Source organism: Corvus kubaryi, unplaced genomic scaffold, assembly GCF_017639235.1.
Source record: "Corvus kubaryi isolate FWS band 111438036 unplaced genomic scaffold, C.kubaryi_AGA036_p1.0 37385, whole genome shotgun sequence".
In the NCBI taxonomy this organism is placed as follows: domain Eukaryota; kingdom Metazoa; phylum Chordata; class Aves; order Passeriformes; family Corvidae; genus Corvus; species Corvus kubaryi.
Window position 1 is genome coordinate 2,518,360 of NW_024581127.1, and position 24,991 is coordinate 2,543,350.

Here is a 24,991-nt window from a genome sequence, read left to right on the forward strand (position 1 = left end):
AACAAGTGTTCATCTAGCTGAAGTAATATGACCCCAAAATAAACAGAAATTTAAATCCCGGCACAGAAACATCTTACTTTGCAGAAGGGATGTGTCTTAATTCAACTGAAGTGTTGATTTTGAATTGATTTGAATTTTTACTGACATTTATTAGGGAAGAAAGTTTGCAAGTTAACTCTGAAAATATTCTTATGCATGAGCTGTGGTTCGTAGCTGAAGTAGGTCTGTGTAATATTTTGACTGGAGAGATACTATGATTAAAACACTGATTACATCTTGCCAGAAAAAACTCTTCCCTAACAACAAACTGCACTGGAAATGACACATATTGACAAAAATCCAGCTTGTGACTTCCATTGGAAGAGCTTGATCGCATGACTTTTATTATTCTGAAGTAGATGTAGTTTCTGAGTGTCCAGTTAGTCTTCACCATTTTGGATTGACATCTTCTCATCTTAAAAACCAAATAACTCTAAGTCTATTCAAGACTGCACAAAATTTCAGATGTTGGAGTGAGGGAAATGTGGCTAAGCACTATATTAAAATTAGACCATAAAAAATATTCCTCATTGCTGAGCTGATATGTAGGGGGGAGAAGAAAGAGGTGGTGGTGTAGGAAAGTCTGTAAAATGCGGTGTTTGCAGTTTTTATGTACTAGTGTTTATCAGCTTCCTAATGCCACTCAAAATAGAAAAATATTTGAGGTTGGAATGGACCTCTGCAGGGCTTGTCCAGCCAATCCTGCTTAATCAGGGCCACCTGGAGATGGTTGCCCAGGACCATCTTTGAGGAGAGAGATCTGACCTCTCTTCCCTGAACCTCTCTGCACAACTTGTGCCAGTGCTCAATCACCCTCACAGTGCAAAAGTGTTTCCTGATGTTCAGAGGAAACTCCTGTATTTAAGTCTGGGCCCATTGCCTCTGCTCCTGGTATTGGGCACCACTGAAAACAGCCTGGCTCTGTCCTCTTTGCACCGTTCCTTCAGGTATTCATACACATTGACTTGTTTTCCCCTGAGCTTTCTCTTCTCCAGGCTGAAGGGTCCCAGCTCTTTCAGCCTTTCCTCACAGGAGAGATGCTCCAGTCCCTTCATCATCTCAGTGGGCTCACCTTCACTGGGCTCTCTCCAATATGCCCATGTCTATTTCTGTGAAGCCCAGACTTGGACCCAGTACTGCAGGTGAGGCCTCACCGCTGCTGAGGAGAGGAACAGGATCACCTCCCTCAACCTCCTGGCAATGCTTCTCCTAATGCAGGAGGATAGGATGTAATTAAAGAGGACTTCCTCCTCCTTGAATATGAAATCCAGAATTCATACTTTCTGATTTGTCTTTATTATAGCTTCAGACAAAAATTTTGTGAATTTTTGGAAAATACTGACTTGAAAACATCTTGAGGTGTTTATAAATGTCATGAGCAGTACAGCACATGATCATAAAGCAGTTTGAGACTTGCTCCCCAGAAAGACACTTAATTTTTTATTATGTTCCATGGGAAACGAATTCTATCTCTCTGTTACAAAGCTAGTTACTTCTTAAAAAATCATTTACTTCAAAAAATGACCCCTTAAAAATGTAAAATGAAAAATATTTTTCTTTCCCTTTTAGAGAAAGATGGAAATTAAGAGGTCAAGACTCCTTAAGTCAAGGATAACTGAAATATTTTAAGCTTGTGTTTTCTAGTTAGGTAGACAAGTATTGTCAGCTAAGCACGGACACAAGAAGAGCTGCTAATCAAAATGTGGTTTTCTTTTTCACTTCTAGTTTTCAAGAGTATTGAAAAACAGAGCTTGGCCTACCTTCAAACAAGCTAAGTCAAAGATCTCACCACTTCACAGCAGTGATTTCTGTCCAACCAATTGCCATATCAATGTGATGGAAGTGTCTTACCCGAAGACCTCAACTTCCCTGGGTAGTGCCTTTGGTGTACAGCTAGACAGCAGAAAACATTCTTTCCATGAAAAGGAAAATAAAAACACTGATCAAGGTAAGTCAATTGAGCTTGAAAGAGGTACTTCTAGTGCTTCTGGTATAGAGTCTTAAAAGGTAATAGGTTTAGGTTTATGGCCCAAATATTAAAATTAAGAACAAGCCTTTCTTAAATCACCCTACTTTTGCTTCTTAGGCTTATTTTAAAGTATAATAAGGGGTAGTCATAATTTCACAATAACTTTTTCCTAAATAGCTTGACTTTGAAATGCAAATAAAATGCAAAATTAAATAAGAACATGAATTTTTAAACAGAAAAATATTTCAATGTCTGTTAGGTATTTTACTAACTTCAAAATATATGTTGAAAAAAAGATAATGATGTAATCCCTTTGGATTATTCCCAGGTAAACTGAATCCCATGATTTATGTCCAACATACCATTACTACAATGGCTGCCCCTTCAGGACAGTCTCTTGGCCAGCAAGAGGGCCATGGTCTGAGGTACCTCTTAAAAGAAGAAGATTTAGAAACACAAGACGTCTATCAAAAATTGCTGTTCAAATTGCAAGCTGCACTGAAAGAGGTGGAAACATGTGTCTGCCAAATAGATGAGTAAGTAAATGTTACCATCTGGACTTGCCTTTAATTTTTCCATTTAAGAAAATGATAAATCTGGGCAATGCTTTTGTGTAGCATAAGAATCAATGCTGGCTTCAGATAGAATTGAAATAAGGTAAAGAATTTAAGTGCAGGTAATGTTGTATTTTGATCTTTTTCCCAGCATGCCTGACATTTTCCCCCACAGTTTGTAGTTTTTTTTCCAGTTTGTAGTTTTTCTTTAGAATGTGGCAAAGTTAATTAATTTGAAGTGAGGAAAATATGAGGCACACAATGTCACCTACAATTTCACTAAGAATGGAAACAAAGGGCAGAGGTATAAAAATGGCTTTTGTTGAACTCTTCAGGTATTGCTGAATAGTCCCACAGATGAATTTTTGGGTAAGGCATTATTCACCTATTGGGAGAGCATTAGTTTGTTAGACATTTTTCAAAACTGAATTGACCTTAAGGAAGAGCTATGGATTTAGGGGGAGCCACCCTTGAGTGATTAGAACATTTGTCTTGAATGTGGGAGACTCAAGAGTCTCATCAGAGTCCTAATTCAGGATAAAGATTTATACCTTGTTTTTTCATTTGCAAAGTTGGTGGGTTGACTACTAGCATCCTTGCTGTCTTGGGATAAGGATGAAGAAGGGTAAGGAGTATTTCAGTTTTGAAAGATCCCATATGTAATACAAATGTCAGAAATTAATTTTGGAAATCAAAATGGTAAAATTTTTTGAGTTTAAAATACAATCTGTCATGATCTCCAGTTTGGAGAAGTGGTGTATCGTTGTTTCTCCTGTTATCTTGAAAATTGTAGTGTGATTTGTCCTTTCATGGGTACTTAAGAATGGAATTCCTTTTTTTTTACTGTTCTCATAGTAATTGTAGTGGTTATGTAGTAATAAGTAATCGTAATGTATCACATACTGCAGTGGAAATGAAAGCAAGAGTTGACTCAGTATTTTTAAGAAGCTGTTGTTTTCTGTGCCTTTACACAGTTCTGCTAATTACCATGCTGAAGTCAATTAATTAAATTCATTATCATTTCAGTGCTTGGGTGCACTTAAAAGCAACTGTCTGTAAAACCTGTGTCGTCCCTCCTCCTCATGGAAGTCAGAAAATTATATATGGAATTTTAGTCAATATTTCAGGAAGTTCCATTTGCCAGTATGCCACACCTTTCCTTTCCACTCCCTTGAGCCTGTGATACAAAAGCACAGGAAATTCTGAGCCTTTCTTTTGTATAAATGTATATATAAATACACACACCCAGATAAATTGTGTGTACAGCAATATATATATATTTATACATATATTCATTTTAAGAGTCATGCAGTTGTGACAGTAAACACAAGGGTTCACTTGTTTCTGTTGGGGTCCCTCCCCTGCCATGGAGCCCTGGGAGAGGGGCCCTGAGGGCGCAGACACGGGGCTTCCCTGACCCTGCTCAGATTCATTCCCCATTGGTTGGTTTGGGTTCCCTGATAACGCCAAGGACCCTCGGGTCCCGTGACTGGAACAGTTCCTGAGCTGAGCCCCGGCCATGCGGCTGGAGAAATAAACATCTCTGAAACATCTACCACGAATCTGTCCATATATACTTCGTTTCCACGGGACTCCTGGTTTGAAATATGCTTGTTGCAGTAATCCCCGCTGCGACAAACTGGTGGAGGAATGCGGGCAAGATACCGATCCCTGAGGAAAATTCGTGAGTAAAATAATCACTCTTGACCTCTCTCTTCTCATCTTGGTTTGGATATTCTTTCTGGACTATGGAAGAATCGTGGGAAATGGGGCTCTCTGAGCCACAGAAAGAAATGTACCTAGAAGTTAAAGGAATCCTTGAACAACAAAACAAAAAAGTAATGGAACCAGGAGATCTAGAACTTTTTTTTAAATGGCTTTTCAAAAATTTCTCCTATATTTCTCGAGACTTACTTTTTGATATTGAACCTCCTGGATCTTGTCTGGGGTGTTTTTGGGACGAGATCTTGTGGGAGATGAAAGATCAAACAGAACATGTATTAGTGATTGAACCCTTGCGTGGATCCATGGTAGTCAGTGAAGCTATTCAGGAGCATTTATATGGTCCTATTAAAGCAAAGGCTGGCCATAGTCCCGCGGCCGAGACCGTGCAGCCGCCATCCCGGGAGCATGTGACTGCAGCCGTGCCGGCGGAGGTGCCTGCGCTGGATGCGCCCGGCCCCCTCGGGAGCGTGCGCCTTACCACGGACCCCATCCCTGTCTCGGGGTCCCCGGCCACACGGCCACGAGTGAGGAAGCGATGCCGCAGGCGCCGCGGGTGCCGTGGGCCACGAGCAGCCAGGAACCGGGCATCGGCGTGGCAGGCCGCTCTGAGCACACGGCTCGGAGAGCCCTGCGGAGGGAGAAGCGGCGGTTTCCACAGTGACACGAGAAGCCGCGCAGCGCAGCGCTAAGCCGGAACGGGGCCGCTCTCAAAGCAGCGTGGAGTTGGCGGAGCGGAACCACTCACAGGGCACAGAGCCAGAGCCAGCGGCGATGGCAATGCAGGGCCACACAGAGCCCAGACACGCGCCGGAGCAGCGCCGCTCGGAGGGCGCGGAGCAGCCGCAACGCGGGGGCCCGGCCGAGATGTCAGAGTCGGTGAGGCAGCGGCCACGCGGGACCGGCAGCCACGACGAACACGCAAGCACGTGATAGGAGGAGTTGTAGCCACGAAAGTTACAGGAACTGTGAAATGGTACAATGTCAGAAACAACTATGGGTTTATAACACGAGATGATACAGGGGAAGATTTATTCATCCATAGAACTGCCATTAAAAGAAATAACCCTAAAAATTACCTGCAGAGTGTAGGAGATGGAGAAGTTGTGCAGTTTGATATAGTGCAAGGAAAGAAGGGTTTACAAGCAGCGAATGTTACTGGGCCTGGAGGTATTCCAGTCAAAGGCAGCCATTATGCACAAAATTATAAACAATATCCATCCCAGCAACTTCCCTACCCACAGCCTACTTCCCCCTTTTACCCTATACCCAATATGAACCCTTTCCTAAGTTTACCCTATCCCCAGTTTATTCCTAATCCGTTTTTCACCCCATGGCTTCCCTATACAATTCCATTTCCCTACAATTCCTCTCCGATGCCGAGGGGGGGATGAAAAGAGGGAGGGAAGAAATTAAACCCTCTCCTGCCTCAGTTTCCCCACAAAGCATGCCCGGAGAGTCTTGTCTCCCTTCTGTCAGCCCTAAGATGTTCCACAGACTCTGACTGGACATTTAAAGACTCAGGAGGGTGGCTTGTTTTGTCTTGAAACTGTTCTTGTTATGTTTATCCGGTTGTTTTCATTCTCCTTTTATTAAAATAAAACGGGTGAGGTGTTGGGGTCCCTCCCCTGCCATGGAGCCCTGGGAGAGGGGCCCTGAGGGCGCAGACACGGGGCTTCCCTGACCCTGCTCAGATTCATTCCCCATTGGTTGGTTTGGGTTCCCTGATAACGCCAAGGACCCTCGGGTCCCGTGACTGGAACAGTTCCTGAGCAGAGCCCCGGCCATGCGGCTGGAGAAATAAACATCTCTGAAACATCTACCACGAATCTGTCCATATATACTTCGTTTCCACGGGACTCCTGGTTTGAAATATGCTTGTTGCAGTAATCCCCGCTGCGACAGTTTCATTCCTAAATTTTCTTTACACTGACCTTGTAGCAGGTCTTGTATAAGGTACACAGACGTATTTAGCAAATTTTACCTTTGGCTGTTTGTAAGACTGAGACTTTTCATGCTTTATTCTTCGTGGACATTGAGTGGACTGCCAGTGAGTAATTACTGTAGAGGAAAGCAGTTCTAGAGAGGAAACAGGGATAACCAAGAGACCTACTTAAAAATGCTGAACTGGGAAGAGCGAGCAGTTCAGAAGTATGTGGTATATTAGAACATAGTTACAGGTGCTAATTAACTCTTGAGATTTAGAACGTAAGAAACAAAAGATAGAGTGACACAATAGATAATGCAACAGCTGTGCTTTAATTTGAAATTTCTGTAGTCCCTTAAGATGGGAGAAAATGTTTGAACGTACTTCTGAATTTTTTATAAAGACAGTAGTTCTGTTTCTGTTGTGACATAGTTACAGTAAAATTGATGTCTTTTTTTACTGAATTGTTTATTATCATAAGCAATCCTCATTATTTTAGTATTCTCAGGACAGATAATTTTAAATGAACACGGTATCACAATTTTTGATTTACGTTGATATTGTATGACAGAAAAATTGGACTACTGAACGACTCTTGGTATCCTTTATAACTACTGTTGCAAAACTTCCTCATTCATGTTACTAGAGGTTTCTGCTATCTGTTGAAGTCAGTATTGGTCTCTCAGCTCACATCATCCTGGGGCAGTGTTATCTGCTCAACCTCTGCTCTCTGTTAGTGAATTGAAAAATAAGTGTTTCATCTGAAGAGCAGGTCTGTGAGAGCCTATGGATTGTGGCAAGGGAACATTTAAGAGAAGATTTTGTTCTCCTAGCATTGACTGCATAAGACCTTATGGGATGGTTTGCTGATAAGGTTTGGTTGGATAAGTGATATAGTACTGATGGAGAGAAATACACAGAGAACATGTATCCCCTTCCCACAGCCTCTCAAGGCTCCACTGTATACACATTCAAATGGTTTAACAGTATCTCAGTAGTTCTTTAGTGGTGCTGCAGATACCCCGTGTTGCTGGAAGGTGTTACACAGAAATAAGTCCTTTGTCAAGTTGTTTTCTATACTGTGATTCTGCTGTGTTCTTGGTTCTCATGCACTCAGTGTTCTCCCATGATCCCTGCTGTTTTTTGGAAAGGTGTCTGTTGGGAGCATACAAGAAGCTTGAACTTTTTTCAAGCCTCTGTGGAGTGCAGAAAAGGCAGAGCAGCTCAGAGGCTGCAGAAGAATTTTTGTTACTGCTTGTGACTATCATTTTTAATTCTTTGACTAACCATAGCATGTTAGTCAACATGCTAGTCAACCATGTTACGGTTGTGTTGACTTGGGTTGCACATAAGAGTAATTCCACAGGATTTTTTGAGATTTAAATTTCCCTGTTTCATGGAAATATTCTTCATAGAGACTCTCTCTCTGTTGGTTTGTATTCACTTGTGTTTCTCCTTTGAGAGCTAGACATGTAAGGTAATTTTGTTTGGGGGTAGGTCCATCTCCAGAGAAGATGTATTGTGCATGTGTTGTGTTTAAGAAGAAAAAAACAAAGAATATTTAAGCATGATTATTGGGGAGGGGACGCATCCAGGTTTCGAGTTGTGTATTTTAAACTCCCTGGTCTGAGTTTTTAAGAGCACGTCAGTGACCTCAGTAACTACCAGCTCCAGAACTTGGTAATCCAAAGTTCCATCTTTCGTTCATGGTAATTCAGCAAAAAAATTTTCCTTAGAAAAAGAGCCTGCCTGCTGAGAGAAATGGAAAAGCCCCCTTAGGAAAAGATCCAGCTACCTTAATCAGTCTTTACTGAGCTCTTGGCAGCAGTGAGTAAACAGTCACATAAAAGAAGAGGATATAATAGTCTGTCTGTGTCTTGACAAGTAATTGCTCAGGGGAAGATATTTTCAGGAGCTGAAATTGCAGTTCATTATGCTTGTTTCTTACTCTTGATTATTTTCTTGCAACAACAAAATCCCCAAGAAGTTACTATAATGAACCTCCCATTTTTATTTTTAAGTGGATGATAGCGGGAACACAAGAACAACCAAAAATGTAGATTCAATCCTTGTCCTTATCTCATCTTTCAGCAGCCAGAGCTACACGGTGGTCTTGGAATGGACATTTTGGTTTAAGAGCATTGTTAGAATGATCTGCCATGAATTTGTCTAATCCTTTTTTGAACCCCTTACATACTTTTTATTCAGAAAATAAGTTTTACAGGTATGAAGAACTGATTTCCTAAGGTTTCCACTTCCACAACACATTTATTTTAGGACAAGTTCAAAACCACATATGCTGTAGCTCGAGATCAACACTGAACACTAATGTAAAATATGGGCCCTATCTCTTCCTGTGCTCATGGAATCATGCTTACCAGTGACTTAAATGATTGGAAAGAACTCAGTTGTGATTTCCTACTGATAAGAAGTGCTAAGGCATCATGTAGTCTAAAAGATGTCAGTCTAGTGGATGGGTGGGTTTAAATTCCAGTGAAATTATACCTTTAGTATAATTTTTCTATATTCTAGTTGCAGTTCAGATCAGTATCTTTAACTATACATGGGATAAATGTGTCTATTCCCTTCAGTAGTAAGAATTTTGTGTAACAAGAAGATCTAACGTGTTTGAATCCTACCATGTACTTGGTAGAAAGTTTGCCAGTTGATCATTCTGACAGCTCCTTCAATAAACCCTGCTACTATATCTAACTAGTTTAAGGGGGGAAAAAAGCTTAGTTCAGTCTCAGGATCCTGATTTCAGGTAATTAGCAGGTAGTTTTTGCAAGAAAAATGCTGCTTTTGAAATCCAAATCCTAATTTGAAAATATGATTTTAATGGACTGTTTGAGCAATAGGAATTAAAGGACAATTGCCCATTATTTCTGTTCTGATCTTGAAAATAAATTAGAACATCTCAGTATGAATTAATCACCCAAGAATAGGAAATTTTTGCTGCCAGTATTTGTGCATGTTCTAAAAGTAGCAATCTGCACTGTTCTCTCTTCTTGGCTGGATGTCACTTTTGTGCTCATCACAGACGTTTGTATATTAATCATCAGTTTTACTAGTGACAATGGCGTAGACACTTTGAATGTCAGGAAGTACACAGAGATGTTAATAAAGATCTTTAAAATGCCCTAGTAGAATACTTTGTGATGCACACTGGCATGTCTTGTACAGCAGTAACTGGGAAAATACATGCTTTTCACAGACATACAGTTTCTTTGGTTTGTTTTCTTGATTTGTGCTGAGAAGTACAGGATTCATGTGTAAAAATAGTTATGTTAATATGCAGTTTGACCCCAAGTGTCCAAGAATGTGCTGTAATTCTTCTCCAGCAGGAATCATTGCTTTCATACATGATTGAGTATTTGGTAAGGTTAATGGGTTTCACTGTTAGACTATTTAACAACAGAATGTGTCACTTCCTTTCCTTGTTTCAAATAGATATTGACTGAATTAAGATATTCCCTTCACATACTATATAATAATAGTTGGAGGATAGTGATGAGAAATGTTATCCTGTTGCTAGCTCACTTTCGAAAAACATGAATTTGCCTTTTATTTTTGTTTCACAGCCTTCTTTCTTCAATAACATATTCTCCCAAATCAGAACGTAAAACGCCTGAGCCTTTAATACCAGCAGACAGTGATAATGAAAAGGGTGAAAGGAATGGGAAGAAAGTCTGTTTCAGTGTAACAGGTGATGAACAAGAAGACTCTGGCCATGATACCATCAGTAACAGGGATTCTTACAGGTAACTTTATTAATAATATTTTTATTTTTCAACTGAATCAAATATGGAAGTTTGTAGACTATCAAGTGGTTATGAAGACTGTTAGTATATGTTGATTCTGATATTAGTAATGGAGGAATGACTAGCCTCAAGATGTGTAAAATAAAGTCTTATGAGTACAGATTAGTTATTAGATCGATTGCCCAAACTTGCATAGGATATCACAACCAGAGATGCAAAATTTTACTTTAGATTACCTGTCTTATAAAAACCAGAAATAACTTCTCATATTATGTCTCCAACAACAAACCAAACATCTACCATGGAAAGCAAGATGATAGAGCCACCATTCTTCCTGATCTAAAGAAAAATATACTGTTTATCAACATATATTCCTCACCTGCTTTCACTCTAAATGCTGTAGCATCAACTCACCTCTAGAATTTGTAATGCATCATGTTTACTGTGAATGAGAATACGAAGAATTTTGAAAAGGAAGGAGTAATTATAGCAAGTATAGTTCTTATATAGATTATACTGCCTTACTGAGAGAGAATTGGTTAACTACATATGGTATAAAAACTAAATTTAAATTTTAGCTGCAAGTAAAATGAGGGTTCATTATTTGTTCAGTATCATAGTTCATTATTGTGCTCAGGAATTAGAATCTCATTAGGTTCATCATTTTTCTACAGAACCCTGTGTTGATGAGATCTCTTTCCTAAGCTGTATTTGATTCTTGCAGCCTGGTAGATATGAACTCTTCATCAGAGTAGAAAGAGAACCATACAGATATAAATGCAGAGATAATTTGCACAAATTAAGTTCATCTTGTTCTTACCATGGTGGACACACAAGCAAAGTTCTTGTTCCAGCAGAAGTGCATTTAGAGTTTCCTGCATGTTCATGATGTGTCAAACTGACTGTTCAGGAGCTGCTCCTCTGATGTGTGCTTGCCCCTGTTGGGAGGTTTCCCAGTTGGCACAGGATTTGTATATGGAGAAAGAAGGTGTGACGCGGGACATGAGCGTCTCTGTTAAAACATTTTCTTTATTCTGATTCCAGTCATTTATAGTCCATTCTGGCTGTGTAGGAATAATAAAACCTATGGTTCCATATGCAGAATAATCATATAACTTTTGCATTAAGGACAAGTGTTGGAGTGAGACTAGAATGTTTTGTTTCTTTGCTTAAATAATTATATTAGTCAATACTTAAAATCTCCAGCTCTCATAATGCCGCAGTGGCTATTACTGGAACTGTTTGGCTAATTTCAGCCATAATAATGCTCTCATTTTGTGTAGGTTCTTCTTCTAAACTTTACAATACAACACAATAATGCAGAATGATACAGCAAATACATCTAATCTGTTTCTCATTTTCCTTTGTTTTATTTTCTCATGCTTTGCACAACCCAGTTTTAATTAACCTTCATCTCCCCTTTGGAGACTTTAATAAGTGAATAGAGTTAGTTAGAACACATTTCTTAATATCCAGCCAGAAATTTTTAATACTCCTTGGGACTGTTCACCCCCTATTAGGAACATGATGTTACTGATGTCTTTTCATCTTCTTAATGGTTATGATAGTAATTATGTCATATTGCTTCATTTAAAAGTTTAACTCATTCACTTACCTCGTTGACTGCAGGTCCAAAACATGTACCTTAGCCAGGAAAATCACTCTGCCTAAATTAGTGAAAAGTCACTTCTGTATCTACACAAATAAAGAAAACAAATAAGGAGCACATGTGTAACTGCAGTGTTATTTTAAGAATGGATATGTTAATCTTGGTGAATGGGTACACCCAAATCATAAAACAAGACCATATCATTATGTGTAAGCATCCCTTAGGTACACTTTTACATTATCTTGCATTCGCTTGGGTTTTTAAGACTCCCTCTGCTGGATAATTTCTTAAGCATTTCCTGCATTGAAACAAAATGATTTTCATATGGCTAAATAACTCAGAAGACTTTGAATTCGAGTAGGTCTTCATAGGATTTTTAGTACAAAAATCTGTTTTACTCTTGTTTTGTTGCAGGAGGAGGTATATTTCTTCATGTATTTTCTGTACAGAACAAATCGCTTTTGAGAGAAAAGAGCAGAAAAAAAATACAGATTTAAATCCAAAACCTCCTTATTAGACCAATGTGGGTGAAATTTCGTATGCATAGAAGTTTTGACGGAAGCTACAGATGTAAATGTCTATGCATCTCTAAAAAAATGAACAGCTGTAAGAGATGGGATCATGAACTATTTTGGCTGACAAGGAAAATAGTTTGTAATTTGAGTTTTGGTGTTGCTCAAATGAATCAAATCTCTTGTAAACCCATTGTAAGACTCTGTTATGCAAGTTGTAAAGACTCAATGTTTGTATTAGCTATGGACCAGGAGAAAATGGGAAGTAGCTAAAACATTTGAGGCCACAGATTCAAAACTGCCACTCATGTAAGAAAAGTTGGTTGTTTTGCATTGAAAGTCTGTATTACTATTCTGGAAATACTTTTTCACAGGTAAGGTGAAAGGAGATAATTGAAGCATCTATTTTGGGAATCCAGTCTTCTGAGTCCTACCAGGATTGCAAATTAAATGAAAGCCTAAGCACAAGGATCTTTATTGTGTATAAAGAATTACACATCATCATTAAATTTAGAATGGGAAAAGGGAAAGAATTTCCATAACTTTTTTTTACAGAGCCTGTGTTAAAGGACATAGCTTTATTTATTTTTTTATTTTGTGTTTTATTTTTAAGTGACTGCAACAGCAATAGGAACTCCATTGCCTCTTTCACCAGCATTTGTAGCAGTCAGTGCAGTTCTTATTTTCACAGTGATGAAATGGATTCAGGTATGTTTAGAAAATTCATTTATCTGTCATCTGTCATCTCTTCCTTTTATTCAATTTTATTCTTTTCATTTGCCTGGCAGTTTTATTGTTTTTGCTTTAAAAATTGCATCCTCCATAGTAATAGAAGTGCATAATTTTGCTTCTGCCTAGCTAGTGCTGCACTTAAGAATCCTTCTGTAAAAGACAGCCAGCATTCCATTATCTCTGTGAATAGACTGTGTTAGAGCTCCTGGAGTCACTGCTTTCCATGTCTTTCATGTCTTGACAGTGCATTGTGTTGCACAGGGTAAGGAGCATTTTAGGTGAGTGTGAAATGCTCTCCTAGCCTGTGTCAGCAGCTAGACAGCAGGATATGGCTGTGTATGTTTGTAGGAAGGAATGTGAGACCACATAGAAGCACATTCTTGTTTGTGCCATGACAAATTGGATTTAAGTAAATGCAGCTGCTAATAGGAATGGGATGGAATTTAACTGCATGGAGAAGGAGGTCATATACTCAGGGACTTGTAATAAAAAATACTTGCTCTAAGCTGGGAGTTCATCATTTGGGGATGATTTAGGAAAAGAAAAATCTGAGCATGAATATGACCCACCAGTGAGGATTGACCATAGAGAAGGCAAACTTTTATTGCTTGTTGTACCAGGAGAGATATTTTATGTTGGAACACAAAAGTATTAAGACATTATGCAAGGTATCTGAGATACCTTGTGAATAATGAAGAGTAATGTGAATAAGACAGAATTCATTTCCAGAAATGATACATTCTTATAGAGCTAAGCAAAGACAGAGTAAACAATGAAGAACATAGTGAATTGTTAATAAAAGAGGAGACCCAGGATCTGTATCGTCAGATAAAAATGAGCTGATATACTCTTGTGCAGCATCAAGCTGAAGTACCAGCTGAGGTGCCTAAAGAGTATGTCTTTGCTAGCCAAGCACAGATACAGTGCTTTAGATGACAAATACTGCTGCTCAGTGAAACTCACACTCTCTGGTGACTTAATTTTCACCTGGTTTCAAAGTTAACCTGGCTAGCTCCAGTTCAGGGCTCTTGGGCGCTGTGCTCTGTGGCAGTTAAAATCCTGTGAAGAGGTATAATGGTTGTAAGGACATCTAAAGAAGCTAAAAAAAATAGATGAAAGAAAAGTGCTGTTAAAGCGTTTCACTGACATAAGAAAAATGAGTCTAGATTAACCTTGAATAAATTTGGATTTTAAATTATCAAGTGGCTACTGCTTGTTTGTCACTTCAGCCTCAAGGAGGAGAACCATTTTTAAGCTCAGTATTTCAATATTTTTGAAAGTTCGTGGTGTTGTCTGAGAGAGCAAGTGTCTGGGCAGTGACCTAAGAGAGTCCTTCTCCTTTGCACTTTTCCTAGGAAATGATGTGGTATGTGCTACTGAAAGCTTCATATCAAATACAGGATTTGGATGCTGTATTTTTGCTGAATTACTAAAATCTCAGAACCGTGTAACTAGTAAGAACATTAAGACTGTGATTTATCTGTACGGTCCTTGTAAAAACTTTACGGTGAATGCATTTTGGTGACTTTGTGGTCTGCTGCATTGGGTTTACACTACTTACCCATTTAGTCTGGAGTTTAGTATGTTCTCCAGAAGAGAAGAATTGTGTGTTCTGGTCACAGAATGGTTGAGGTTTGAAGGGACCTTTTGGGATGATCTGGTCTAGTCCCCTCCTCAAGCAGGCTCATCTAGAGTAGGTCTTCCAGAACCATGACCAGTCGGGTTTTGAATATGGTCCTTTCTTTAAGAGCTATTTCTGTATTATCAAATGAGTAATAAATGCAAAATATGTAGGGAGAGCAGTTGCTATAGTCCTGACAGTGTAAGCATCAGTCTGTGTGCAAAGCAGATTAGCTAAGATGCAAAGGTTTTGGAAAACATGCTGAAGCTTCTAAACAGTTTGTCATTTTAAAATATTTTTCAGGTGATGAGCTTCCCATAAGTGTTCGAATCTCCCATGATAAACAGGACAAGCTCCATAGCTGCTTGGAGCATCTTTTTGGTCAAGTATGAGATTATTTTTTTTGGCTTTGATACTGATGTCTGTGTTTGAGCTAAGATGTCTTTAGAAAATACTTCTTTTTAATTTTGCTTCCCACTGTTTACTGGGATGGCATGTATTTACTCATTTTCCCTCAGTTTTCTGTAAATAATTCAAAACTGCAAATTAAACAGGTCCTTAAGTTTAGTCCGAAGTTCTCTAGTTTGTTACTTTAACTAGAGCCATTAGGTAAGAAAGAATCCAAAGTCCCTTGTCAGTAGCCCACATTTCTTACAGAAAGAATTTCTAATTGTTGCTGTAGAAAACATCTTTCTCACAGAACCTCGATCCCAACAGGTCGATTCAATCGTCAATCTTTTGAAAGGACCAGCTGTGATGAGGGCCTTTGAGCAGACGAAATACTTCACACCGGGACGAGGCCTCCAAGGTAGCATTTAATTCTAGCTATGAGGATGGAAAGGCAGCCTGAAGGGTACATGGAAATGGCTGTCCACTCCTTGAGCTGGTGTTAAAGAACTGATTTTGCTTAATCTGGGTATATTCTGCAATAACTGATTGTTGAAGTTCGTGTTAAATAGATCTTAATTCTTAGTTGAAAACTGGCTTCTTGCATTTTATTGCATAATGTAGGAAAAAATTTCAAAGTCAACTAAATTGAAAACTCTGAATTGACTATTGTATTGCTGAGGTTTTTGAAGCAAGAAGCAGGTTTTTTTATATTTCAGGTGGTTTTAGTACATTTTGTAACAACTACTGAAGCCATTCCTGATCTATTTTATGACTAATACCAGATTTTTATTATTTTTGTAGTTACATAATGTTTCAAGTTGATTTATAATTTGTGACTTATAGTCAAAGCAATATTTATGCCAAATATATAATTATGTAAGTATTACTGATTGCTTAAAAACAAATATCCTGTATGTAAATTCAGACACTCTACTATCACTTGTATGTTTGCTTAAGTCTAAGGGTATATATAGGCATCTGGTGGTAGTCATATGTGATAAAAAATAGAAAGGACTTCTTTCAGTAGACTGAGTTTAAAAAAAGAAAAAAGTTAAATGGGAAACAGAATGTTTTATTAATAACAATGGCAAGATATATTGATCCTACACATACCTTTTGGCAAAGAATACAGATTTTAGGTGGCCAGAGGGTGGTTTTTATCCCAATTAAGAGGTTTTATGAAGCCTGAATTACTACCAGATAAATGAATTTTCATGAAAGAGTTTTTTTCTTTTTTTTTTTTTTGTCTTTTATTTCCCTTCCTTTTTTTTGTGGATTTTTTTAGTTTGTTTTGGGTTGTTTTGTTTTGTTTTCAGTGAGTAATTTCAGTTTAAATTTAATTTTATGATTGAAACAATTTTGCCTGTAAAAGTTCCAGGGTCCCACTTGCCATGCACTTTCTGTGTTATGTACCCGGTTCAGAAAGAATCACGTTTCTCTCCTCACACTCTCACACTCATGCTCTCCTTAGACTTAAGTAGGGAGCTTATGACTGTTAGACCTGTCACCGTAGCTTTAACTAGAGTTAAGTTGCCAGTTCCTTGATCAGTGAAAACATTTAGGAAAAAACAATGTCTTACTGTGGCTTTCTTAGGAGGCTTAAGCAAAAAAATACTATTTTTGTCCCTGCTTAGAGTTTCAGCAAGAGATGGAACCAAAGCTCAACTGTCCAAAGAGGCTACGACTCCACATCAAGCAAGACCCTTGGAACCTCCCCAGCAGTGTCCGGAGCCTTGCCCAGAATATCAGAAAATTTGTTGAAGGTTAGTAAGAACAACATGTTCATAAATAAGCTTCATTAATGATACAGAGGGAAGGGGAGAGATACAACTGCTTCCTGCTGCTTCTAGGCAAGATCTGTGGAAGACAGTGTAGTCTACAGGACTTTTTTGTACTCCTAGTAACAAGGTTAGTGGAGTTTATCTCAGCTGTCTTGTGCTTACCCTATTGGCTTTAGATGCTGCAGAGAAAACAGTCTTCTGACAACTGAAAACAAAGGAACCATGTGTTGTATGTGGTAGGTTATTTCAGTTGCTACTGAAGTCCAGTGGGCTTGACTGATTTGTCACAGAAGTTCATGGGACTGATACACCAAAATGAGGCTTTTATTGAAATTAAACTATTTTTTTTTTCACTGTCTTAACTGGAAAGATGAAGACTGCGGCTTTTGTTCTGTATCTTGGTCTTCTCTGTGCTTTTCTGGAGTCATTATGCCTCCTTCTGCTATAAAGCCATGGTTTTCACTTAATCCATCCCAGCTGATGCTATCACTCCTCCTCCTCTGCCTCCCTTCCACCACTGTATAGAAGTTACCAAGTACTCTGCTCCTCTTCACCACCAAGTGACAATGTGAGCTGAGGTTTTATGCTTTCCCCCCTTCTTCATAAGAAAGTTAACTAGCCTTTCCCCTTCAGAGTATCTTGCCTGTAATTTCTGCTTTATTTCCTGTGCTGCTTGATAAAGAAACAGAAATAATGAGTAAGATTATTTCTAAAAAAATGCTTGTACTAGGAGTCTACGTGGGAACAAAAACTTAGGTCTAGCTTTAAATGATTCATGTGTGTGTGTTTAGCTTCTTCTGTTTGTGGGCTAATTTCCACGATGTCCCTTAAAGAAACTGTTAAATATCAGATCAGTGGGAAAGAACTCTGGATAAGTTTTATTATGATGAACTTTCAAAAACCAGACAGCCAAAGCAAACAAACTCCTCCCTTTCTGAATTGGCATTTCTGAATTGAGATACATCGTATTTTCAGACCCTGGGTTAGAAAATTATAAAAACAACAACATAAATATCTCCTTCTTGGAGTCAAACAGGGTGGGTTGACTCTCCAATACTAAGAATACTTATTTTAGTTTAACGGTGGCTGTCACTGAGTGAAAAATTAATAAATAGTTTTGAATCCTTTTTTTTCTACAGGTCCTTCTTCAGCCTAAACCAAATCAGTTTCAAGTATTAATCAGTGTTTCTTTCAAAGTTGAGGAGGAATGGAAATGTGTCTTGAACAGTCCTTCCTTACCCCTTTTCAGAAGCTAAGCTTACCAGACCATTTTCACGTAACTTGTTTGCCCAAGAAGAGAATTAGCAGACCTAACCCATTTTAACATTGGTCATGTACCCTCAATACTGAGCTGAGATTATTCAAAGTTTTGTGGGAGAGTTCATCAAGGTCCAAATGACTTGCTGGCTCTCTGTAATATAAAAATTATTTTTTACTATACTCAGCTCAGTATTGAGACGCAACCAGCAGCTGGATTTTACTGAAATCAGATGAACAAGAAGCAGAGTTAATAATGTTTTTAACAGCTAAATTTTGCCTTTGCATCTTCATTTCTTGGTTTCTTCCTTCCTGTCTTGCCATCATACACTGTGTTCACAGCTGGTCTGGATATCTAGGAGAACCACTAGTACTGCCCCGAGCTATTTATGGCTGAAAACCTAACACATGGTACAGAGAGTCATGTCCCCATTTCTTCTCTTATTCACCTGATTTAGGAAAAAACCCAAAAGACGCCACCTAATATGACTGTTTAGTTGGGCTTACAGGAACAAGTTGAGAAATGTTGTGGGGTTTTAGAAGAATCTTCCTGGGTTTTTTTAAGTGAAAGGCAGTATTTCAGTAATTGAGGAAAGCAGATATATTTTTCTCTTCTAAGAGGAAGTAGTCAAAGGAGACCACGGATTCAACTTCACTCACTGTGGAGGGGGGGGGAAGTGTAATTAAAACCTCCAGTTGTTATAAACATACTTAAACTTTATTGCTCAATGGTAAAGTAAGGATGAATACAATAAATTCATCTCCTTACTGAAAAATGACTCATTTTTCTTTTTATAAGTGTCACAGGATATTGTAATTTTTTATTCATTGTTCTGTTGCATTGCAGAATCTGTTAGATTAGATTGATTAGTGCATTAAAGCAGGAGACATGGCAGCCTCATAAAGATGAGATGTTTTAAGTCCTAGATACTAAGATTACTTTTATTTACTTTGTTTAATAAATATGAAGAAATGGGAAAACTCAGAATGCCTTGAGGATGACTGCTGTGGTCTGTCAGTTTTCTGTTTATTAGTGTTGGAATTGGGAGTACTATTAAAAAAATCCATGAAGCTTTGCACAGATTAAAAAAGAAACACAAAAAAAAACCCCCAGAAAAAAACATAACCAAACCTTCCTTGACAGTAAAATTGAAATATAGCCAGAGATTGCTTTGTCTCATTTCATTTGCCTTACCAGATCATTAAAGAAAAAATTCCAATGGTTATGGTAAAGGGCAGCCCTAGAAGGCTAATCTAGTTGCTAGAATTGAAATTTTCTGAAGTAGTATGCAGGTTCTAGGAGGATTTATCTGGAGCTAAGTAATTAAGAAAAGAATGAAGTTACTTCTTGGATTGACTGGGCCTAATAAATTGTTAACCCAGTAAAGCTAAAGATAAGTTGCTGGCACAGGCAGATCTTTGAAAGTGAAGTACCTGATTTTGGTGGAGAGGGCAGTAGTCAGGGCAGGAGTTGGACAGCCACCAAATAGAGGAAGAATAATGTAGGTACGTGATTGTGAATCTGTGTGGGATATATAACATGAGAATCAGAAAGCACAGGAGGAAAAGACTGGAGCAGGAACCAGAAAAATGAACGAGATGGATGGAAAGAAAGGGACTCAACAATAGAAGGGCGTAAACAAAGAGAAGGAGACATTTCTGTCGTTGCTTTTTCCCAAAGGAAAAATAGGTAAGATTTTTGATCAAAAGAAGAGATGTTGTGGAGAAAGCCAGATTTCTAGCCAGCTAGTCATGTAACTACATGAGGAACTGCAGTTGTTCTTCTAGCACTGTAATTTTAAGTTTAAACAGGACATACGATGCAATTGAGAAAGTTTGCATGTATTTTAATTTAAATTAGGAGTGAGGCCTGAAGGAGCCTTTCAGTTACTGAAGGTATAAAAAAAGTATGTCAATTTAAATCATAAACCATGCAGTGCAAAACCTCAGTCTTTTTGAAATATTTTCAGATGTGAAAAACAAAACAAAACTAAAATCTAGCCTTTCATGACAAATATCAGAATAGCAGAATAACGTGTTTTTTTTTAATAAAGTACAAAAGAATGTTTAAAAATAAAAGAACCTGAAAGCATCTTGCATTACAAATCAGAATCTAAGAGAAATTGCTAGGGAATTATTCTTTTCCATACAACATGTAGCAAGAAGGAGTGAGAACTTCCATAGCATTTTTTATTTGTTGAAAAGCAAGTGATTGACATCCAAGGTTCACATCTAACCCCAGGTAAGTAGACAAATAATCTAAAAACAGTCTTTTGCCTGTGGGTATATTTTGAAGCAGAAAATACTTATAGCAGTGATAAAAGAGAGTTGCAGTGTCCTGTGATTTCCCCATAAGCAGGAAATCATTATTTATAGATACCTCAAATTCTTTTAAATTCAGAGATCCAACAAATCTTACGTAAAACAAGCTGCAAGTAATAGCCTCGTTGTATCTAAGTTATTCAGAGAAAAGCTGCATTTCCCTACACTGTATTTTCACTTACCAAGTTATGTTTGGACTCCAAGATGCCAAGTTACTAATCTCTCTAAGTTGTTTTGGTTTTTTTTTCAAAAGACAGAAGGCTAAGGCAAAGACCTAGCACCAGGAATTTTCAGGAATAATTAGTAATTTAAAATGTCTGGGTGTTTGTATTTGAGACAATGTGGCAGTAGCAGTGTAGGGGGAAACACATCAAATTATCATATTGTTCATATAGCCAATTTCAGCTCTGCTTGGGCACTGAGCAGGGCTTTGAATAGGACTGCAGAGAAACTTGGGGGTGTGAAAGAAGGTTTGGAAAGATGTGAAGGCATGTGGAGTAGTGTTGTGTTCCTCCAGGCAGTACCTGTAGGACAACTGATGTGCTAAATATTTGGCACTCTCTAAGGTTATGGGAGATTTTTAACCTGCAGTGCCTGCAGCACTGGTTAACACGTTTAAATTTGTGCTCTGGTACATGAAGTGCATTTCCTTCAGCCTGCCTTGCAGCCTTTGGAAAGCAGCCCCCTCCAAGAAAAACATAAAAGGTGGGGGGGGGGAGTGTAAAGAGATACAAACCCACATGCTTGCCAGTGTAAATTAAGATTTTAAAAAAAAATTCGTACTTTTTTACTTCATAGATTGTTAAATGAAAATAAATTTTTGAAGCAAAATAAAACCCTGAAGGCTGGGAGTAAAGTGAAAATGTTGTTGTGTTTTGCCTAAATACTTTGGCCTACATTAAAATGAGGATAATTTGAGATTTTTCGGTATGAACAAAAGAGTACAAGAAAGGTAGAAGAAAGAATTGGGGTAGTGTGGGAATCAATGAAAGCTGGTCTTGTTTTTCAAAGTTTTGAGACTGGAATTCTTGCTCTGACCAGCTGGTACACAGGTACTCTGAGATAGTAGTTGCCTTTTCATGTGTCTTTTTCAGTGATGGTGCTTTTGATTATTATCAATTTTTATCAAGTTGTATGTACAATTAAAGTTGAAGTTGAGACTTGTTTTGTAGGTATGAGTTGAGTTGTTTTGTAGGTATGAATCGGGACTGCCTACAAGAAGTTGGAGTTAAGCTGGTATAAAATGAGAAACTGCAAATGCATTATGTTGATGAAAACACTTTTAACCATGACCTCAAAATATTTTCTTCTTTTTCTTTAAGAGGTGAAGGCACGAATACTCTTGGCACTTCTAGAATATACAGGTAATTTTGCTTGCTTTGGGAGGGAGAGAACTGAATGTGGATGGTTTAAGATCATTTTTGCTTTTGAACAGAAATACTGTGTTTACATTAAGGAGAAAAACTTCAGATATGGTAAAACCTGATAATCCGCAACTTCATCCCACTGTTTATAGTAAGGATTCCTGAAGAACACAATTCCAGATATTTTTAACAAACACTGCACTTTTTTTTTTTTTTTTCTTTCTTAATGCAAAATACCTTAGCTGGTCATTTACTCTAGATCTTGGCAGATGAAGTAAGTACTAAAGACTCAGCTTTTGCACAGTGTCTCAGCTGCCTTCCTTCTTTGGGCGTTTTCTTACTTGCTGTTTTTCTTTTTATTCCCATCTGCTTCCAGATTTATGTTGCTATTTTAACCCATGTGTTTCCGTTATCTCTTTTTAGAGAATATTTAAATTCCTCCTTTCTGGAAGGACTCTGATTTTTCTCTGTATTCTACTATCATGCCATATAGCATACAGCTTCAAAGGCATGAAATAGGGGCATGTGTCTGCGAAATAAATGTCAGTGAATCGGTATCTAAGAAATAGTATCTATGGCACAAGTTTCCCTACAGTTTGTATGTGTTCAAGTAGGCAGCTCATTATTTTAACAATCTTGCAGCACTACATGAATGCATTATTTCATTATTTTTGTTATGACACAGAAGAACAATTTTATAAAGGGGAATATAACCTTTCTTTTGTCAGATTTCTTCAAAATATTAGAAAAGTTTTTGGTAATTCCTCAGTTATCCTAAAATAAGGAATGAGTTGAGAAAATATCCTAGACTTGATTTTTTAGAAGCAGTTTTCCCTATTAATGTTGTTTTGTAAGTTGGTATATTCTCTAGTTTATTTTGTATAAAAATGTTTTTGTAAATGGACCCCAAAGTGCTCTTGTATTCAGTATCTGATGTTCAAGTAGTATTAAATGAGATTTAGAAATGTGTTTGAGACAATAGAGGGCTGCTTCAGAAGCAGGAAATACAGAGGAAGTCAGCTGCTGTTAGAGAGAAAGAGATAAAGTTCAGCAAAGTGAGGAAACAATGTGTGTTGGGCTTAAATCCTGAGCACTGCTGTAACACTGGAAAGTTTTTGACCATGGAGAAGCCAGTGGGATTTTTGAAGCTGGAGATGCGTGTAGTTTTTAGAGATGAAAATTCTGTCTGTACTGGATTTGCACAACTTCAAAAAGACAGAGAGGTTGATTTGAATAGTCCAAAAAAAAAAAAAAAAACCCACGTTGAGTCACAGTGCATAAATAATAGTGATTTGACCATTTATGGAAAATATTCCCAAGGTTCTGAGAAACTGGCAAATAGAATAGATATGATAGCAAAAGAGTGTTCACTATTATCAATAGCTGAGGAGAAGACTGAAGAAGATCTCAGAGGAAAATAGACAGAATGAGGTTACTTTGAGAAATATTTGGAGTCCAAAAAAGCACATTTTAAAATTTGGTAATAACTCTGTGAGTACCGAATAATTTCTGCTGACATATCCAGTCATCAAAATTCTTGTCAGCTCCATAGAAAAGTTGGAAAAAGACCTAAGCCTCTTAGAGGCAGAGGAATCTAGTAGCAAAGACAAATATTTTAGGCTTTGGAAAGACCTCTGTATCACCTGATCTGCTTCTCTTGCCCTGAGAAAGATTAAGTCTACCTGTACCATTGTGACTGATGTTTGCTTAACAGCTTATAATGATAAAATTAGTTGAAGACCTTTAGAAAAGAGAAGAAGGAAGCACTGAATATTTATTGTCACAGTTTTGTTCTTTTTTGAGAATATGTTTCCCTTTCTAATTCTTTTGACCTTTAGCTAATCTAATGCTTGTGCCCTTCAGAATAAAATGGCAGGTTAGCTAGTCCCTAATTTAAATGAGCTGCTAATGTTCCATAGCCATCTACCTACAGACCAGTTGTGGACTTTCCTGACACCATAAATCTCTGCTGTTTCCTGGATATGTGATGCTGTTCTGTACTTATTTTATAGATTCATATTCATATATATTTTATTTGGATAGTGTTCTGGGAGCAATATTGTGCTTTCCAGCAGTCTTCATCTGCCCTCCCCAGCTGGTAGCTGTGGAGTCGACCAGATGACGCAGTCATGTTAAGAGCTTCTGACTATCCTTGCTTTCTAGTGGAAGGTAAATTTTGTGGGCCCAGCTTGCTCTCACATTGCAGCAAAGAGATCTGACTCGCATCCATTGTCCTGTGACATCAAAAGTACATAGAATTTCTGGCATGTACATTAAAATCTATGAGAGAAATGTACATTGTTTATGAAGAAATACTTTAAATTCCAGATTTTAATTATGTATAAATATGTAATTTTAGTATTAGAACATAATATTTTAAAGAGGAAAATGCCGGATTTGGAGGAGTACTGTTAACTAGGGATAACATTAGACTGTAAACTTTTAATCTGCTTGACATTAAAATGACGTGGGTTTTAGACAAAGAAAAAAATTCCAGACTAATTTCTTTGCTGTTAACTAATCTGCTTAATTTTGCTTTTTCTCTTTTGGCTTTTGCACATCACAGATAGCGAGATACAACTGAGGCGAGACATGGTCTTCTGTCAGAGCCTGGTGGCCACAGTCTGCGCGTTTTCAGAGCAGCTAATGGTGGCTTTAAATCAGATGTTTGACAACAACAAAGAGTATGAAATGGAGACTCTGGAGGCCAGCAGAAGGTGGTTGGAGCAGATAGCCAGTGCGGGTCTTCTTCTTCATTTCCAGTCCCTGCTCTCTCCAAACCTGGTAAGACTCCTCATGTGTCATGCCTGGTTGCAGCCACTTTTCATCCACCAGGGATGTGATTAAACAGTCTTAGATGTAAATCTGATTTCCTGTGACCTTTGCGCTTAGCTTGGTACTTAGTTACCTGCTGTTTGGAAAAGGTGCAATTCAGATAATTACAGGTTTGGGAAATGCTTGGTTATGATTTGGGAAATATGTTGTCCATAAAGTATTCTGTTGGCTTGGAGTTAGCAGATAGTGAGTTTACCCTTGACTCCCCATTGCTATTGTAGCTGTTCCCGGGGATTGAATATAGTATTAGGTGATAACCAGAGCTTCATTTTGCAATAAGCAACAATACACGATAAGTAAAACACCTGGTTTAGTTAATTTTATCACCCTTCCCCCTAAAAAACTATAGGTCTGTAGTAGTTGAAGGAATAAACACGCTGGTCTGTTTTGCTCCTGTCATATGGAAAATCCTTGTAGCCTTTCAGAGTAATTGGAAATCGCCTGTTTCTTCACAAGGCTTTGGCAAAGAGCCATGGCTTAAGAAACAATTAAAAATGGGACATGGCTTTGTAGTCCCTTAATCCTCAGTTATCCAAAGTGCTTCTTTAGCTATTTAAGATGCTTCTCACACTAGACTGGTTCCTGCTGACCAGAGG

The 24,991-nt window shown here is 38.1% G+C and overlaps 1 protein-coding gene across 2 annotated transcripts in view; it reads left to right on the forward strand.

Annotated features, from left to right (window-relative positions):
• Positions 1-24,991, forward strand: part of PREX2 (phosphatidylinositol-3,4,5-trisphosphate dependent Rac exchange factor 2) — a 173,764-nt gene that overhangs the window by 97,560 nt on the left and 51,213 nt on the right. For both annotated transcript variants that reach the window (XM_042036246.1, XM_042036247.1), the window contains exons 25-33: positions 1,765-1,987; positions 2,337-2,544; positions 9,793-9,972; positions 12,707-12,801; positions 14,750-14,832; positions 15,164-15,254; positions 16,471-16,599; positions 21,519-21,560; positions 24,127-24,344. In XM_042036246.1, coding sequence (XP_041892180.1) covers positions 1,765-1,987; positions 2,337-2,544; positions 9,793-9,972; positions 12,707-12,801; positions 14,750-14,832; positions 15,164-15,254; positions 16,471-16,599; positions 21,519-21,560; positions 24,127-24,344 — 1,269 coding nt within the window. The remainder of the gene's footprint in view (positions 1-1,764; positions 1,988-2,336; positions 2,545-9,792; positions 9,973-12,706; positions 12,802-14,749; positions 14,833-15,163; positions 15,255-16,470; positions 16,600-21,518; positions 21,561-24,126; positions 24,345-24,991) is intronic.